At 45.6% G+C, this 19,241-nt stretch overlaps 1 protein-coding gene across 3 annotated transcripts; it reads left to right on the forward strand.

Annotated features, from left to right (window-relative positions):
* The first annotated feature begins 1,516 nt into the window (after positions 1-1,516).
* On the forward strand, positions 1,517-12,774 carry ZNF330 (zinc finger protein 330). 3 transcript variants are annotated; one of them, XM_084755314.1, is made up of 10 exons: positions 1,517-1,672; positions 2,673-2,804; positions 4,386-4,405; positions 4,786-4,856; positions 6,081-6,160; positions 8,409-8,535; positions 8,948-9,052; positions 10,089-10,135; positions 10,707-10,824; positions 11,891-12,774. In XM_084755314.1, exons 2-10 carry the CDS (start codon positions 2,685-2,687, stop codon positions 12,154-12,156), a joined length of 954 nt encoding a protein of 317 aa, XP_084611440.1. In that variant the 5' UTR covers positions 1,517-1,672; positions 2,673-2,684; the 3' UTR covers positions 12,157-12,774. The 3 variants fall into 3 exon arrangements, with proteins under 3 accessions (XP_084611440.1, XP_084611439.1, XP_084611438.1); XM_084755313.1 differs by having other exon boundaries at positions 1,527-1,713; XM_084755312.1 differs by lacking the exon at positions 1,517-1,672 and adding an exon at positions 2,221-2,239.
* The last annotated feature ends 6,467 nt before the right edge of the window (positions 12,775-19,241 follow it).

A 19,241-nucleotide genomic window follows, 5' to 3' on the forward strand; every position in this document is an offset into this window, starting at 1 on the left:
GGCTGGCTCAGTCCACTGGCCACATCTAGTCTACTGCTTTCTGTCCCTGCTCTGAACTCTTCCACATGCTGCCGGCTACACTCTCTCCCTCGTAGCTACAATAAAAAACGTCTCCTTAACCGTGTCTCGGAGCAGTCTTGATGTCGCTTTATACAAAGGGGAGGCAGCGATGTCTGCTGAAACTGAGAAAAGCGGTGGAAGGTTGGAAAGCGGAAATCCGTTTTGAGAGTGTGGTAAATGGGAGTGACGGAGTTGATTGGGAAAGTACAGGACAGAGGGGAATCTTGACAGGCTAGGCTAGAGTTTAGTGACATAGACTCCTATTTATGCATTATGCCCCTCCCCCAGGCCCCCAAAATAAACAGTCCAAAAAATCAATATAGGAAGGAAAATGTACATCATTTAATTACTGGGAGTAGGAAAAAAACATGTCAAATTGTGACTGAAGTGATGGGACTATGTTTTATTTAAGTGGAAGTTGGTGGGGGGATTGAACAGGATGATTAAACAAGAATACTTCGGACAGTTTAGGGGTCCAGTAACAAAGACATTGGAGTTTGAATTTCACGGCTGGGGCAGCTCTCTTTGGGAGAGACAGTTCAAGGCCTGGTCACGGAGGTAGAGTCCTGGGGTGTAGTAAAGGTGTTCGCAGACGGCAACCAAGAAATCAAGAGACCAAAATGCGAGCGAAGGTTAAGGGCAAAACTACGGGTGGGGATAAAATAGCTACTCTCAAGCCCAGGTGACAGTGAGTAACGACCGATTCTGGAACTGGGAGGATTGTCAGGGTCTTCCTCCCCAGAGCTGAGGGAGGAGGGAAAATAGCACATTTACTTTCAGTGTTATTTAAAGCAAACAGTCCTGTGGCAAAGTCAGATCTCAGGCACAGGGCACAAGCAGAGAACGTGGGAGGATGTGCTCACAATGGAACAGAATCCACACAGCAGAGCGCAACCTAAAGACAACTCCGAACTGGAACGTCAGTGCTGCGAGATAATCAATAAAAAAAATGGGACTTGCTGTCACTGATGAGCAACGCCAGCAGAGGTGGGGAGGGGGAGGGGAGCAGAGGAAAGGGAGGGGGGAGTGGGGGAGAGGAGTGGGAGGGGGTGGACAGAGACAGACAGAGACAGGAGGGTCATTGATTCAAGGCCAGGCTTCCACTCTCATTATGCCTCAAAAAACAACAAAGAAAAATAAACAAAAAGGTGAGATGCCAGGCTTGTCAGGTTCACAGAAAGAAACGGATTTCAAAAGAATCAGGGGAAAAAAATCGTTAGTAAATTCATTTTTTTCTATCAAAAGTTTTTGTGGGTTCATCTTTCTATTCCTTTTGGACTTCTCAATTCTCTGAGTAAAATAAAATCAGAATGAGATAGCACAGGCCTTGACTTCCCTACTTTCCTTCTCCACCTGGAGCGAGGAAGGCGGGGCCCTGCTCCTCCCGTGGGGAGGGGGCGCGGTCGGGGCGGAGCAAACAGAACGGGGCGGGGCTGGCTGGGCACTTCCGGTTGACGTGTACAGTCTGGGAGCGCTGACGTGGGAGGACATCCGGTCTGGCTCCCACCATCGGAACCCTGCCGTCTCAGCCTTTCGGACTCGTGCACGCACCGGTCTCCCCGGGGGTTCTGGCCCGCGGGTTGGAGTCGCCTCTGCGTCCTCGATCACTGCGGTGAGCGGCGCGTCCCCGCGAGCGAGGCTGCGCGACCCGGGGTGAGCCGCGAGAGCGTGAGGGACCCGTGGGCGGCTGGCGGGGTCGCGAGCCGCGTGGGTGTCCCCGCGCCCCCGCCGCCAGTCCCCCCAGTGCCGCCCTGCTGTCACTGGAGTCCACGCTCGAGCTGAAAGAATCCCCTCGTCACTGGCACGAACAATTCGAGAGGGGAAAACAAAAAATCGGCCTGAGATGTCGCAGTGGGTAGAGAATGCACCCGTGGCCAGCCATTCAGCCACATGCTCCAGACTTCAGCTTTTAAGTATGGACGGACGGCCCCGTGCCTCGGCCACGATGATTAACCACTAATTAACCCCTAGGACTGCCTTTCCCGAAAGGTTAGGGCATTGGAATCGTCAAACAGAAGCCCGGCCCTCTAACTTGTACTTTTTCCAAGTGCCAAAACCCAGCTTTGTAAGGTTTGATGTCCCTATGGGAAACAAACTTCGAAGCATCCGACCAGTTAAAATCGTTGCTTCCAAGGAGGAGCGAAAGCGACTGTAGTTGCTTCATCTTCAGAGAGAACGGGTTGGTTTTGCAGTCGGTGCTTGGCTTGTTGGATATATTTCTTTAGATACCATCTAGGTGAAGAGTGTCCAGTGTGTTGGCAGCATTTTGGTTGTGGCTGTATATCTCCAAATGGTCATTTCAACTTGGCACAAAATGAGTGTTTTAGTCATTTCTTATTAATGGTGCATACACAGATTTTTTTTTTTGAATGAAGAACAAAATAGTTAAGTTTAGAGCGAGAAAACAGTTTCTTCGGCTCTTTGGTGCCGCTGCTGTTTTCGAGTTGTTTGGTAGCTAAACTGCAGCAGGAATAATGTGGGCGCACTGTTGCTAAAGGCTTTAGAAAGTCTTAACTGTAGGAGTGATGAGGTGAGTTTAATATTTAAGGAGAGTGTAAACACAGTGTTAAGTGAATGCAGCACTAAACAGCTTTTCTGTTTTTCTTGTTTAGAAAGAGGGAAAGATGCCGAAAAAAAAGACTGGTGCGAGGAAGAAGGCAGAGAACCGTCGAGAACGGGAGAAGCAACTCAGGGCGTCTAGAGGCACCGTAGACTTAGCCAAGCACCCGTGCAATGCTTCCATGGTAAGAGCTTTCAAACATCCGCTGCTGGCGCAAAGGAAGAACTATATGGTATAGAGTCTACCTGGAAAAAGAAAAAATCAACCACAGTGTGCCCGTGTGTTCAGTACATGGAAAACCTGGGAGGGGCGTGGTCACTATTTTTTACTGAGTAATAATGACTTTTTTTCTCTCGTCAAGCCTGGCCTCGCACCTCATATGCTGCTGGTGACAGTAGGTGTTGAAGGAGAGAGTGGGTAACGGGAACTGAGAGCGGTTCCGGCTTTTCCATTTCCCTTAGCTCAGTGTGTCTTATTCACTGGGCTTTCGTCATTTTTCTCTTAGCCATTCTTCGTTCAGTGGTTTCTCTTGCTGAGTGTCCTGATTTCTAGGCATTTCCCCTTTTCTTAAAGAATTTTGCCTGTGCTAAGTAGGTTGGTCTTTAAAATGTGTGACTTTATTTGGCAAGTGTTGAGTATTTATGAGACCATGTATTTGCATAACTCTGGGCACACCATCGAAGGCTAATAGAGTGCCTCTTTTAGCCGTGTGTAGAATGCTCTAGTGTCATGTACTGTGTAGGATTTGTTTGTTTATGGATGACAGAAACACAGTTTCACCTTAGGGAAAAGTAGGTCACTGGAGTAGTAACTGCAAGTGTGGGGCAAAGAATGGGCAAAGAAGACGCGGGGACAGCTGGATCCTGGGACAGTCTCTGCTTCGGCTGCTTTTCCTCCTGCTGCTTCTGAGGACTGTCACACTGTGCTTGCTTAGCTCCCTGGTTTCTGGTAGTGTGCTTATGTCACCTCTCATACTGTGGAGGCCACAAAACGAGTTGTCATAGGTTGGCTTGAGTCCTTTTTCTGTCCCAAGACTGCTTTATGATGTAGGGCTGAACAGACAAAGCAAAGTGACCCGTATGTAAGTGCCTGTAATGAGAGTCAGGGTTAGTGTTTCATTCCATAGAGGGGAAAGTGTTAGAGAAAGAAGGTGCGGAGGCCAGAGTGAAGGCAGGGAGGCCAGAGTGGAGGCAGGGAGGCCAGAGTGGAGGCGCGGAGGCCAGAGTGGAGGCGCGGAGGCCAGAGTGGAGGCGCGGAGGCCAGAGTGGAGGCGGAAAGGCCAGAGTGTAGAACACACTTGGGGAAAGACTCACCCCTTGACTATAGAGAGCAGACCTGACCAGAGGGCTCTGAAAGCCCTAAGTAAATGTAGATAGTTGCTGCTCTTCATTAGTATTTTGTGTCCTCCTTTATTTCCAGCATCTACTCCACATAAGCAAATAGGATGTTTTGCAATTAAAATAGAAAATTGAGTAGGGACATGTATCTGCTTTGTGTAGTATTTGGTTTCTTTAAAACAACCAAAGCAAATGGAATATATTTAACTTCTTTTGCAATAAAGCTTTTTCCATTGTGGATTAGAGTGTTACTTTTTAATTTACCTTTGCTATTGGATAACATGCTTACACACATGGCGAGAGCTGGAACTGGGGTCTAGAACCAGTTAGTTACATCATAGTGTGGGAAAGAGAGTAGTCTTTATAATGTTATTAAGTTTTCCATTATCGACCAGCAGGAAATTAATGTTATGTTTTTAATTTTACAGGAATGTGACAAGTGTCAGAGGTAAATTTTTTAAATTTCTTTTTCTGTATGACGTTGTCCTCCTGTGCTTTTTGTTGTTGTGACAACACTTGGGGAGGAAAGGGTTTATTCCATCCTGCTTTCTGGCTTGCTTCCACTCAAGGTCAGCTACCTTACACCGCCCAGGACTACCTGCCAGGGCCAGCACTGCCCACAGCGCAGTGTGGCCTCTCCCATAATTAGCAGTTGAGAAAATGCTCCACAGACATGCCCACAGGCCAGTCGATGGAGGCGGTTACTCAACTGAGGCCTCTTCTCAGATACTCTAGTCTGGGTCAAGTTGGCAAAGCTAACGAGCACAGAGTTATGGTCTCATCCTCTACCTGAAACTGACTATTTAAATCTTTGTTTTCCCTGACCAGGCGGCAGAAGAACAGAGCGTTTTGCTACTTTTGTAATTCTGTTCAGAAGTTACCCATTTGTGCACAGTGTGGTGAGTACAGAGCTGTGAAGCGTGTCTTCATCAAATGTTTGTTTGTCTGGCAGTTGTGAAGTACAGGTGGAGCTATTTCCCTCAAATAACTCAAGATAAACGACCTGGCATTTCCTAGAGAAGAAAGGTGGGCGTCTCCTAAGTAATCCGAACACACACTTATGCCAAGGTGTCGCAGCCTTTGCCGGGCTGCTCTCATGGGGGATTTCTACCGTGTGTTCCTGGAGACTTGCCCTAGGGAACCTAATGGCTTTACTCCAGACTTTCCCCTCAGTGTTCTCTTTGAACACTGCTTAGAAGGTGATGGTTTCCAACGGAGCAGCTAGTGCCGAGCTGCAGGGTGCGGCCTGTTTGCAGTGTGGTTCTAGTTGTCCAAGAGTCCTGTGGAGAGGAGAGACTCACCTGCCTGTGCGGCACTCATGCATGTGGGTGCAGAGAGAGAAACCGAGTCCGCAGAAGGTAGAGGCAGCTGTGCTTGCTCACTCAGTGTCTCGTCTCCAGGACGTCACAGAGCTGTGTGTGGATGCGCTTTCTATCGCAGATTCTGCCCTGTGCCCAGTTTTTCTCTCTTCCCATTTCTTGTCATCTAACCCTGCTCCTCAGGAAACACGATGCTGGCATCTTCCGTGTCTCCTGTTCCACTCTGTAGTCTGATGGGCAGTTAGTATGCCATCACTAACCCTGTTAGCATCTGATACGCAGAGCTCCTGCCACGGCGGGCTGGGTGACTCTGGATGAGCCCCTCTGTGGTGATTTTACGTAGGGATAAGCTTAGGTACAACATGCCTTTTGATGGTGTGTGCCAGGAAACACCTGCTACGTCTATGCGGGGCGGTTCCTATGTGATTCATGACTATAAGATTCATCTTAAAGCATGCATTTACAGCATTTTGGTTCACTTGAATTTCATAAGATTTGAAACTGTCAAAATGATCGTCAGATTACAGTGCATAGCCTGGAATTTCTGCTTTAATGAATTAGCATGTTGCATATAAATTATATAACAACTTTTATGGATTAATACATTTCTAATCTCAGAAGATCTGACTAAGGTAATGAGATCTCTGTAATTTTTTTATGTAAATGGGAAGATATATGGCTTTAATAATTTTAAAAGTATTATTTCCATAGGCACTTGTGCTAGATCAAAGAGGAGTCAGTTAATGGTTTCTGTATGCACCAATTTGTAGGGCTAATAATGCATATATACATTTTTTTAACCAGGAAAAACAAAGTGTATGATGAAGTCTTCAGACTGTGTCATCAAGCATGCTGGTGTGTACAGTACAGGCCTTGCTATGGTGGTAAGCTGCTTTTCATGACTTAGCATAATGTGTTCCCATGGATGAGATAAAGCCATTTTAACCAGTGTCTTAAAAATAATTTTTGTTAATTTCTTACAATATATTTTCATCATATTGTCCTTTACCTCTTCAAGATTTACCCCGTCTATTTGCCCAGATACTATCTGTGTTCTTTCTTTAAAATTTTAACCCATTCAGTCCAATTTATTTACCCAAATCCTTTTAGGTGTAGGCCTGCCCTGCAGCATGGTCATCCTACTGGGGCCACACCCTTAAAGAAAACTGACTTTTCCTCTCCTAGAAGCTGTCAAATACAATTAAGGGTGGGACTGTGTGCTCACCGCTCTCCTCCATGCTGGGATCTTGCTGGTTTGAGCCTCTTTCACAGGTTTTTGCTTGCTGTCGGAGTTGGTGTGGTGGTCTGTGTGCCGCTTCCTGCTGTGTCTGGTGTCCACTCTTGCTTCCTCATAGTCCTCTACCACCTCTGCCTTGCTAGATCCCTGAGCCTGGGAGGGAGGAGTATTCTGTAGACCTCTTTCTGCACTCTGCAGTCTCTCTCCCTTTGTCTTTGTCTTTGACTTTTTCTTTCTTTCTTTTTTTTTAAAAGCTTTTTTAATTTAATTAATTCATTATATCTCAATTGTTATCCCCTCTCTTGTATCTTCCTGTGTCCCCTTCCCTCCCTCCTTCCTTCTTTCATCCTATTCCCCTCCCCTAGGCCTGTGACAGAAGGGGACCTCCTCCCCCACCATATACTCACAGCCTATCAGGTCTCATCCTGGTAGCTGCCTCCCCTTCCGCTGAGTGCCACCAGGCCTCCCCACCAAAGGGAAGTGGTCAAATAGGGGCACCAGAGTTCACGTCAGAGTCAGTCTCCACTCTCCGCACACCTGTGGAGAACGCGCTGTCCGTTGGCTAGATCTGAAGAGGGGTCTAGATTTACTGCGTGTGTTGTCCTTGGTTGGTACAGCAGTTTGAACGGACCAAGAAACTGGTACATTTATACTCTGCAGTCTCTTACTTCTGCATGTTGACCAGGTTTTAGTCTTTGTGTTACCGTTTATTGAAAGAAAAGAAGCTTCTTTAATGAGGTTGAGGAGGTGCACTGATCTGTGTAGATAGCAGTAAGTTACTAAGAGTCATTGTCATTCTGGGTTCAGTTAGCAAAATATTAGTAGTATGACCTGTGTAGCCACGGGTTCTTTTGTCCTGATAACAATGCCAGATATGAGTTCTGTCTCCCAGAGGAGGCTTTGTACTCAACCAGGAGTAGTTGGTTACTCCTGTAACATTCGTGCCACTGTTGCATCAGTGGGGATATCTTGCCAGGATGGTCACAGTTGTAGCTTACAGGATTTGCATCTGGGTAAGACTTTCCTCCCCTGGTAGAGTGTATAGCATCCTTAACACCATGAAAACTAGCCAGGAGGGATGAAGCTTGCCATGCCCCCAAGCCCCAAAATGACAGGGCTTTCTTTGTAATTTTAGTTGGTCATCCAGCTAAAGGTACCATGTACTTTTCTAAAATGTTAAACAGACTTCACAAAATACATTTCCTGAATTTGGAAGATCATCAACTCAAACCTTTTGGTTAAATAAGTTTCAAAAGAATTTAAGGTTAATTTTTTAATATTAAATTTGACAAAAAGTATATATTAATTACACATTATCTTTACTAGACAAGATCTATCTTATGAGGAATTTTAGTACCGTAAGATGCATTTTGTTCCATTTCATTAAAAGATATTAAGTATGAGCCCTAAGTTTTGCTATATTCTGCAGTGTGGTTTATACTTCATATCCAAATTACGTTCTGTGAGGACAATAATGCTGGTTTTATGTATAGTCTAACCTGGGATTTTCTCTGGGACAGAGCTTTGCTCTCTCAGGGGTGAGTCCTTTGCCGTTTGTCCTGTGCTGATAACCATGTGCCACCCTTCCTTGTCCCTCGGGATTGGGGGGCAGGGCGCCACTGGGCCATCCTTGATGTTTTCTCTCAGCCCTTTGCTGTGTACTGTGAAGTCTGCCTTATTAAAGTCTTCTGGATTACCTAGTTGAGAGTCCTTCTCTGTCTTGCTAGACTCCTGTCTCCTCAAGGAGAGACACATGTAAGGCTTTCTACACCTGGTTTCACAGGTCAACCATCCTCCCACTTGCTGGCCTCCCTTCCTTTGCTTGTTTTGTAAGAGCCTTAGTGGCTGGGTGGTCCTGTGGTAGCTGACCCAGAGCTCCTGTTTTTTTCTTTCAGGGTGCAATATGTGACTTCTGTGAGGCTTGGGTTTGCCACGGGCGGAAGTGTCTTAGCACCCATGCCTGTGCCTGTCCACTCACTGATGCAGAGTGTGTGGAATGTGAGCGAGGGGTATGGGACCATGGTGAGTGACTAGGTGCTAACATGTCTTAGTTATGGGTAAGGGCTAGCGCTCTCTCTCCATAGAGAGACTTTGAAATCTTTAGCCACGCTACAGTTTCAAGAATAGTTTAGTTGGGAGGGGCTTGCAGCAGCAGTATTAGTAAGTGCTAGAACTAGTCACCCAAACAGGTGAGGAGGGAGCTTGGGGAGGACAGGCAGCCTCTCCTGGGCTGTGACTGGTCTGTAAGTGGACAGGAGATAGTGAGGCCCACAGGCCAGTGTCAGCAGGAAGTACATCAGCAGCTTTATTTTAGCTGTTGCCGCACAGTTTTGAAGTACGTCTGCAGTCAGTTGCCGTCTTTGACAAGGGTAAGGATTTTTAAAGTTATTAAGTTTGCCATATAATATTTATGGATTTTATTGTAATCTTACAGGAGGCAGAATATTCAGCTGTTCGTTTTGCCATAATTTTCTTTGTGAAGATGATCAGTTTGAACATCAAGCCAGCTGCCAAGTCCTAGAAGCAGAAACATTTAAATGTAAGTTGTTCTGTTAGCTGTTCTCGTACCTAGGCTTCTGAGTAGTGTAAGTGTGAAACTCAATTAAAAAGAAGTAAGTTTTTTAATGCTACCTTGTAATGTGTGTGCGCATGCATACATGGTGTGTGTGTGTTTTGTTTATAGAAAAAAAAAAACCCTATCACTGCCTCTGAATTTTCCCATGAGGAGAATAGTGGTATATTGGCTGAGTACTTCTCCATTTTGTGGCCTTGACCAGGCGTTGGTGTTGTTGTAGCATTCCTGGTCCTGTGTGCCAGCTGTGAACCTTCAGGTTCCTTTACCAGTCAAGCGCAGCCCTCTCCTTCCCTTTCTCAGTGCCTTCCAGTGACCCCACTCCTGTTCATCTCTAACAGTGCAGGGGCTCAGGCTCTTCCCTGGAGAGCTCGTCTTCCATTCGGGTTGGGTATCTCAGATCTGTATTTAGCCTGCACCTACAAACAGTTCTGAGTTGTCTAGATGAGAACCAGTTACTAATTGGGTTAATAGTAATAGTATAGAATTCTCTCTACAGATAATTTCAAAAGGCTTATTGAAATGAGAATATACATAAAGTATTGTTCTACAATGTCTCGTATTGACTCTCACTAAGTAGCATTACCATCCTAGAAGAAAACCGGCATTCTCAGTTACCTGCTTCCATCATATGGCTCTCATTCTGGGACAGTTGCTAACTCTATCACATATGTGCAGATTGTAATTGCTCAGTTATGGATAAAAGATATAGACTTTATATAAAATTCAGTATTTACACAAATTTTCATGGGTATGTAAAAGTATATTGTGTACCTTACCCTCCTTTAGGTTTTTGCAGAATGTATAGGATGAAAATAAAGTTTCGTGTGGAGGAAGCGTGGGTGCTTTGTGTGTTTATAGTGCACGAACCCTGCAGGTCGGCAAGTGACTGACTCGACTGTGCTGCCATTGAGAGAGCATCCAGTGATTCAGTAACTGGCAGAAGTAATATGCAAGGTTCGAGTAGCTGGCGGGATTTTCAGATGATGATTGTCTCCCACAGGTGTTTCCTGCAATCGCCTTGGCCAGCATTCGTGTCTCCGATGTAAGGTGTGTCTTGTTCAAAGGTCACTAGACAGTAACATACTTCAGAAACACGGCTCTAGTCCTTCACCTTTTCTGTCTGTGTCCTGTCTTACTCTTCCTGGTTCCGCCTGCTGCAGAATTGCACTGTCTGTGTTTTCTGCTGCTTAGAGCAGCTCTGTCTTTGGTCACTTTACCCTGCTCGCCTTCCCATGTTGTTGAGTGGCTGTCCGCATTTCCCTCAGTACTGAGGACTTGGAAATTGCCTTTCCAGCCCTTGTCTGGGTGGCAGTGTACTCTGAAGATGAACTAGCCACCATTTTGTTATCTAGAGCCTCAAACATGACCTCGTGGATAAGCCACCTCCCATGTCATCCTCTGGCTAGTAAGTGTCTGCCTGACGTTGTCCTGTTTCTGAAGAGTCCCGGCAAAATCCATTTCCCTTTAAGAAACTGAAATCAAGAGCACATGACAAGTCCAATACAGTTCTTAGCTCCGCCTTAAGCAAAACTCTCTTCACATTTTCTTGTGATATCGGATGGTATGTTTTTACGTCTTTTAAATTAAATACTACCTTATTTCTGCCTCTCTCGTATAGGCTTGTTTCTGTGATGAACATACAAGGAGCAAGGTGTTTAAGCAAGAAAAAGGGAAACAACCTCCTTGCCCTAAGTGTGGACACGAAACGCAGGAGACAAAGGACCTCAGCATGTCAAGTAAGGCTTCTCGTGGTACCCAGGAGAGGTCGGCTTTCATGCCTAGACTAAATTTACTGTTTCCTTTTTCCTCTACTTTTCTGTGCATATGCATATGTGTATATACCAGAGATCAACTTTGGGTGTGGTGAGGGTGTGTGTGTGTGTGTGTGTGTGTGTGTGTGTGTGTGTGTGTGTGTGTGTGTGTAGCAGATATCAACTTTGGGTGCGATTCCTTGCGAGGCTATTGTGACAAGTTTTTCTAAGCTTGGCTGGCTGGCAGAAATCTTCTGGTGTCTGCCTCTACAGTGCTACGGTTATAAGCATGTGCTGCCACACCTAAATTGCTATGTGGATACTGGGGATTGAACTTGGGTCCTCTGATTTATGTAAAGCACTTCACTGGTTGTCTCAGCTTCTCTTTTGCAGCTATGATAAAATACTATAATGAAAGCCATTTAAGGAAAAGGGTTTATTCTAGCTTATAGTTGAGGTCAGCGCAGCAGAGCTGGCAGGTACTGCTCATGTGTCCACAGTCAGAGGAGGATAGTGAATGCATGCTCATGTTGCGCTGCTTTCCCGTTCCACACAGTCTAGGATCCCTGCCCGGGGAGTGGGCCTACCCACATCAGCCAACATAATGATGGGCCCCAGGCATGCTCAGAGGCCAGGTGGTTCAAATTCCGTCAATAGGTAACTAAACCCAATTGATGGAGCTGCCTCCATGGCCGTGTGTGTGTGTGTGTGTGTGTGTGTGTGTGTGTGTGTGTGTGTGTGTGTGTGTGTGTGTGTGTGTGTGTGTGTGTACGTGTACATTTATATATAGGAACTTTGTTTTTCTTTGAAAAGATAAATGTGTTGCCATAAGCAAGTGAGGTTTTTTAGCCTTCACTTTGATACAGAATCATACTGACAATACTGAGGTTTGGCATTTGCCATAGTTGTGATTATGCTGTATAGATTTCTGTAAGAAAACTAGAGAAGGACTTCCCTTTTCATTAAGCACCAGTGTAACAGTGTGTCCCCTGGCAGTGGGATGTGTGAGCATGGCGCTAACTGACGACATGTATGTGGCTGTCTCTTGTAGCACGCTCCTTGAAGTTTGGCAGGCAGACTGGAGGAGAAGAGGGAGATGGTGCTTCCGGGTACGATGCTTACTGGAGGAACCTGTCATCTGACAAGTATGGAGATAGTGCGTACCATGATGAGGATGAGGAGGACGAAGCAGAGGACGATGAAGAGGAAGAAGATGGGAAGGACTCAGATGCCGAGTCATCAGATCTGTTCACTAGTTTGAACTTAGGAAGGACCTATGCCAGCGGCTATGCTCACTACGAGGAGCAGGAGAACTAGGGCGGGCCCTGTTGGCACTTGTGAGGAGGGCAGGCCGAACCCTGAAGCGCTCACACGAGCCCTTCCTGGCCTTCCCCAGATGGCTGCTCACGCCGGGCCAGGGTAGCTTCTAGCAGTTCTGTAGGAACTGATGATAGGACGTGTAGAGTGAGGACAGGGAGCTGAAAGGAAAGCAAGTGCAGTATTGTGTCCTGATGGCTACTGACCTCAGTTAGCTGGTAGGTTTTGCCAGCTACATACATACAAAATAACATGATAAAGGAACAGAAAGCGATATATTTATTAGAAGTTAATTACTGTCTTTATTAAAAGCACTGCGTATAGACTCATGTATCTGATTTTACAAAGTGTAACAGGTAACATTGCTGTATTCTTCCTCTTTATTTCAATCCATACACGGATAGTCATGTTAAATTGAGAGTTTCACTAAATGGTCATGCTGTGTTAAATAGTCATGTCTTGACATGTTCGTTTCCTTACAGTGTATGTGCTCGTGTCCTCACTAATGCTTGTTAATGTCGCACGGACTGACAGAAATCTAGCTGTTTCTGTACACGTAATATTGCTGATGCTTCACCCAGGGATCTCATTAAAAATAAATTTAGTATTATACATGAATACTTTTCATACTGAGTTCTTGTTTCTTGGAAAACATTTAAGTATTTTTCTATAAACCGACCTAATATTGGGACAGCCATCTGAGATTAATTACATGCCATCTTTGGTGAGAAGTGGGGAATGGACGGTCCCCGGCACAGGTGTCTGGTTCCTAGGATGTGGCACTTAGTGGTTAGCTCAGTTCTCTGTACGCTGATGAAACACCATACCAACACAGCTCGCGAAGAGAGGGTTCACTCTGGCTTACGGTTCCAGAAGGATCCAGTCTCGTGGCAGGAAGGCATGGGAGCAGGATAGCAGACCGGCTTGTCTCACTTCAGCAGTCAGGACGCAGAACAGGAAGTCCACCGTGAGGCACTGGAGGTCTACCTCCTGTGGGAGCCACAGTCTTTGCAGATAATACCACCAGCTGCGACCAAATTCAGACACATGGAAACCACAACCTTGGAAGGAGGGAGACCTTGCTGGACTGCTGAATTACGGGATTTGGAGAAAATGTCATTGTTTTTGTAAGAGGTCAGGGCCCTGGGAAAACATGAGCAACCCTGCCAGGTTAGACTGAGGCGTGTGGGGTTTGTTAAAGATCTTTAAGGGTAAGGGGCCCCTAATGCAGAGGCTTCCCCGGATCGCATGCCCTTTTAGTAGGGAGCCTGTGCAGCTGAAGTGAGACAGGCTCAAGACCCGAGAAAACGCAGGCGCTCTAAGCCAGAGGAGCATGCTGGAGGTACCGCCGCTGGAGAGGAGCAGAACGGAAGTCCATGTGATGGTGTGTCCACCTCACCTCCACCCCAGCCACAGGGTTCCTAGGTTACACAACAGTTAACTTCGTTAAAGGATTTAACACCACGGTTAGGAAACTTCGTTAAAGGATTTAACACCACGGTTAGGATCCTGGGGCATGGTCTGAATTGTTAGCTTCTAGAGGCTCAGTAAATCAATAACTCATTTGTGGCCATTCTTTCTGAGGGAGATGGGAAAGGAAATGTTGACAGAGGGTTGGCAAGATGCTCACTGGGTAACACCAAAAACTGATGTCCTGCGTTCGATCCACACGGCGAAAGGAGAGAATTGCTTTCTGCAGATTGTCGTCTGACCTCCACGTGTGTGTAGCATGTGCGCCTTTTCCCCCTGCCTTGCGCTTGCGCACAGACATAAATGCAATTAAGATGTTGAGTGGAATTTGCATCCTGGAAGTGATGGGTGTTTTAGCTGAGCGAGCCTCCACAAGAAGGCTTATTGGACATTAGTCAGCAAAGCCACAGAGACATGCGCAGATAGCGATTAGTCAACAAAGCCACAGAGACATGCGCAGACAGCGAAGTTTAGAAAGCTCTGGAGGCTGATTTGGCTACCAGGCAAACTTGGAGAGCTCTCTCTGCCGAAAGCCTATTAGACAGAAAGTAGGAGCGAGTGGTGTGTCAGATTGCCCAAAGTCAGGTTACTGCGTAATGACTGTCAAGGAATCCAGACGTAACCTACAGGGTTCCAAGGGTAGTACAACAGTAGCTGAGCGGCCGAACAAAACTATGAATACCATGGCAAGAGGGTGAGGGCGGTCCCCCATTAACACTGTAGTGTGAAGTGGTTCAGCTCATGAACCAAAATAAATCCTCGGTTGCTTCTTGTTGAATATTTGGGCGTAGTAACGATGATAAGTAATCCACCACAATAAAGTCCCCAGGGTTCTATATTTGTATTAGTTTTTAAAGTAATTTTTACCAGTGAAGAAAAGACCAAAGGATATAAAACCTTTCAAGGTGTTGTGTCTGTTAGACATAATAGTGTCAGTGTTGACATTGATACCCTAACTGTTTCTGAGTGGGAGGGTGATCACTAACGCAGGGGTTTTGGCTAAATTTAAGCTTAGAATGTTTTTGTTTGTTTTACTGGATTTGTAGAAGACTGAATAGAAATCCCTAAAACTGACTATCTGTGATAGTTTTGTATTATTGTAACAAAATACGGATAATTGTATTTGGTTCATGGTTTTGAAGGCTCTGGTCCGTGGATAGTTTGCCTGGTTGCTTTGGGTCTGCAGAGAGGCAGGACATCAAGATGAGCATGCGTGTTTGAGCAAAAGTGCTCAACTCAGGACTGGGAAGCAAAGGAGAGAAAGGCGCTGCAGTCACACTTTACTCTTCAGGGCTGCTTTCCCAATGACTTAGAGACGTCCCGTTGTCTGTACCTCTTAAAAGACTCCACCACCTGGAAAAGGAGCAACCCTGAGAGACAAGCACGTGGGCCTTGGGGGGTACCCAGTATCAAAATCTCAGAACTGTTCTCCTAAGTCGTCCCCTTCACTGTGTCACCAAGAGTGATGGCAGAGCGTGGTGTTTCTTGTAGCGATATAAAGGAAGCAGAGACGATGATGGCCCATTTTATCTACATACCTTGCTTCTGGGTTCTGAGTACTTAGAATCCTGTGTTTTCAGAAGAACACCTTGGGCAGACGACCCAGGAAGTGCCCTTTTTATACCACCTCAGTGTCCGGAGCTCTTTATGTCCAGGTGTGAAAGAAAGCAGGGAACTCTGTGTCTTGGCAGGGAGGAGTGTCTATCCACCAGAAGGGAGCACAGACCTGGGGGAGGAATCAGAGAGTGCTCCAGAGGATTCCAGGCCTTTCTGAGTATGTCTATGAATAGCCGTCGGTGGACATGGCCAATGTATCCAGCCTGTGAAAGACATGACGCCTAGATCCTATGCAGATGAAGGTTTGAGTCACGACACCAGGTAAGCTGCCAAAATCAGCAGACTTGGGAACCAGCAGGCAGCCTCAGGGTTCGCCACAGCTGCGGAGGGCTGCCCTGACTGACTGTAGTGTAGTGTTAGGTGACGTGTTCGGCTGTTGAGGCTCACCATGGCCCGATGACGACTATTCATTCAATATCCTTATACATGAGTAAATATATTTTGCTCCTCTGTTTTTTGTATTTGGTTTGGCAAATTCTTTTCCTGGGATATTGTACTGATGTATCTGAGGGCAACTTTCATAACTCACCCACAAGCCCATGCTGCAGCAGAATGTATTAATTGCTTTCAGAAAGTGAATAGACCAAATAGACCAGGGCACTACTATGCTCCATAGTGTGGCCCTGGGTACTTGTTTGCCCCATGAGAACCATTCAAAGGATAAAACAATATATTCAGTTCTAATCATATTTTGTGGGGTCAGAAACATGCAGCGATACATCAGACATGCTGACAATTCATAAGGATTTAGAGCAAAACCAACATGCGTTTATGCAAGGGGGCTTTGATAAAGAGATTTTTGTGCAAAGGCAAAATAATACATGAAGTGCCGTGGCTAACCCATAATACAACACGCGTAGCAAAGACCTGCACTTTTGCTTTAAGTCAAGGTTGCTTTAAGTCAAGCATTTGCCACACACCTGCTATCAAAACACAAATGTCAGGCTTAAGGGTAAACGAGGCCTCTTGAAGGCCTTGGGAGTTTGAAAGGAGAGGCACTACAATACAAAGGCAGCCATCACTCGCCATGTGTGACTTCTGTGGAGCTGAGATGCTGTCATTGTAGCAGCTCACTGAGCTCCTCCTCAGGCAGAGTGCCTGATGTGCATTTAGCTTCCCAGGTCAGTGAAGGAGAGATAAACCTGTTTTTTAGGATCCCAAGTGTGGGACTGGAACGGTCTTGTGAGAGAACAGGTGAGGTTAATCCACTAGAAGACCGACCACCTCGTGTGGGAACTTGATTGTTGCCAGCTGAAAAGATCCCTTGACCAGGCTCTGGGAGGAGATATATAAAGGAGCCCAGAACTGGAGGCAGGGCTTTTTGGAGACTTGGGATAGTTCATTGCTCTACTTCGAGACGCTCCTAGAGAGAACCGCTTGAGGGAAGGCTTCGGGGCTCTGGCTCCTGCTGAGGTTCTGGGTTCTGGTTACTCCAGGTTCCAGCAGAAGAAATCCTGCAGATTGTGCCAGGAGAATCGTTCCTCGGAACTGATATCCTTACGGTTTTGTTATTGTGTCCATTAATCCTCATTTCCTATTGTTTTGGTTAGTCAGGTTATAAGTGATGTATGCTCGGTCACTAAGTTGTTAATAAAATATATTGGTTAAGAAAATTGAGCATACAGGTCAGGCTGCCCTGTGCGCTTTCCCCTGGAGCAGAGAAACTGTCTGAGTGACTGCTCGCCCAGCTGCTAAGGCCTGGGCCAGAGAACACCTGTGCTGCCACTATGAACTTCAGGGTCCACGGTGGTCGCCATCCCTGCAGTCATAGACCCATAGCATCTCTGGGCTTTGGAGGACTTGGGCTTTTCAGCTGCCTTTGGGGTGTGAGAGGTCGCTGGATTTGTTTAGGGTCCCTTTGGGGTAACACAAAGAGCAGGATATTAACAGTCTCGTAGGAGCGACCTGCCATGAAGACCTCAGCAAGTGAGGAAAGCTGTCGCTTTCTCTTTCACAGCAGTTTCCAATGTTTTCTCTGAAGAGACCATGTGAAATAAAAAACTAGCTTGTCCTAGGACTGGCACCTGGGGAGCCAAACCTGTGACGCTTCTGTTTGCTGCCCTTAGCCTCCCTCAGTTTTGCTCCTCTGTGATTGCATATTCAATAAGGCTTTTTTTTTTTTAAGAAACTGGGCACTCATTAGTAGAAGTCACTAACACCAGGCTAACTGTATGCCTTTAACAACAACAACAAACAAACACAACAACAGAAAGCATGCAAGAACACCAAAAAAGAATACAGAAAGGTATAAATGAAATTTAGCTCAGTTGGGAAAGCTCTAATAATAATCTAGGCATAGAAAGGCGAGCTACAGGTGAGTAAGCTACACAGAGACCCAATGAAAGACATTTTAATGTTATTCTTATTAATGTTTACGTGTCTGAGTGAACGTATGTCATGTGTGTGTGTGCACACCTGTTGGGACCAGAAAGTGTCATATCCCCTAGAGTTAAGGTGATTGTGAGCTACTGACATGGGTGCTGGGAACCAAACTTGGGTCTTTTGGAAGAACAGCAAAAGCTCTTCACCCTTGAGCTATCTGTCCAGCCCTACATTAAAACCATGTTTTAAAAGTGCACTCGCTACTTTCTGGGTTATTATGATCAAATACACGACAGGAAGCAACATAAACAGGCGGTTATTTCGGTTTGCGGTTTGGCTTTGAAGACACAGCCCACCAAACGAATGCAACACCTATTTGTACTGGCAGGAGCAGAGGCTGCGCATTCAAACTGGGATGGGGCAGGGAAGCAGGATGCAGGTAGAGACCCACCTGCTCATGACCCCCTTCCTCTAACTAAGCCCCACCTCCTCGTGACCCACTTCCTCCATCTAAGCCCCACCTCCTCGTGACACACTTCCTCCAGCTAAGCCCCACCTCAGGAGGTGTTGCCAGCTCCGGAAGCAGCATCAACAACGCAGGTGTGTTCAAATACACCAGCCTGTGGGGTTATTGCACATCCAAAACGTAATGAGAAGGAAACCTAAAATGTGTTTCCTAAACTTTTAAAAAGTTGCTGTGGGGACTCCATACTTTTTAGTCACACTTGGATCGATACTTTTGAGAAGCCATTTGTATTTTGTAGACATCACCATAGCTTTTATTCTACATTGGTAATACCATTTCCATTCAGCTCTATTTGCTCAAAATGATTCTTGACTTTTTCAGAAATGAAGTATAATAATGTTTGAAGAATTGAGATTTTTTTTTTGTAATCTTTTGAAGATAGCTGTGCAGAGTTATGAAGGAGAATTTTAAAAGAGACCTTCACTCCTGGAGAACTAACCACGTTCAACACTGACTTTAGAGGGGCGGTAGATTTTTACATGAAATAACTGATGTCTACATGGGTTTTGCTGACACGTTTTAAAAGTTTGTAGACCAAATATTGTGTCAAATCCTGGTTTTTTTTTTTTGTTTTTTGTTTTTTACTGTTTTTGAAAGATAAATCTCATGTAGCCATGGCTGACTTTGAACTTGAAAATCTGCCTCCATATTCTAGGTGCAGGGACTATGGGTGTGTACTACCATGCCATAGTGGTTTGTCACTTTTAAAACACTAACTTCTTTTCCTACATTTTCTCATCCATGGAGAGGGAATAACACAAAACTTAAAATTATTAAATAAATCCAATTTTTGGTGATCTTTTGAAGATAATAAATAAAATCTCATAGTTAAACATGGGATCTGGCAGAGGACGTGATCCTGATTGAAATCTGCTAAACCAATGCTCTGCTATGTGTGTGTGTGTGTGTGTTGTGTAGTGTACTGTATGTGTGTTGTATGAGTGTGTGTGTGTATAGTGTATTTACTTTTGTGAGTATAGTGTATTATTTTGGTTTTTCAAGACAGGGTTGTGTAGCCTTAGCTGTCTTGAACTTTGTAGATCAGGCTGGCCTTGAACTCACAGAGATCCACCTGCCTCTGCCTCCTTGAGTGCTGGGATTACAGGCATGCACCACTACACCCAGCTTAACTGCTATGTTATTACATGCA

This window comes from Acomys minous, assembly GCF_964271855.1.
Source record: "Acomys minous genome assembly, chromosome: 14".
NCBI lineage: Eukaryota > Metazoa > Chordata > Mammalia > Rodentia > Muridae > Acomys > Acomys minous.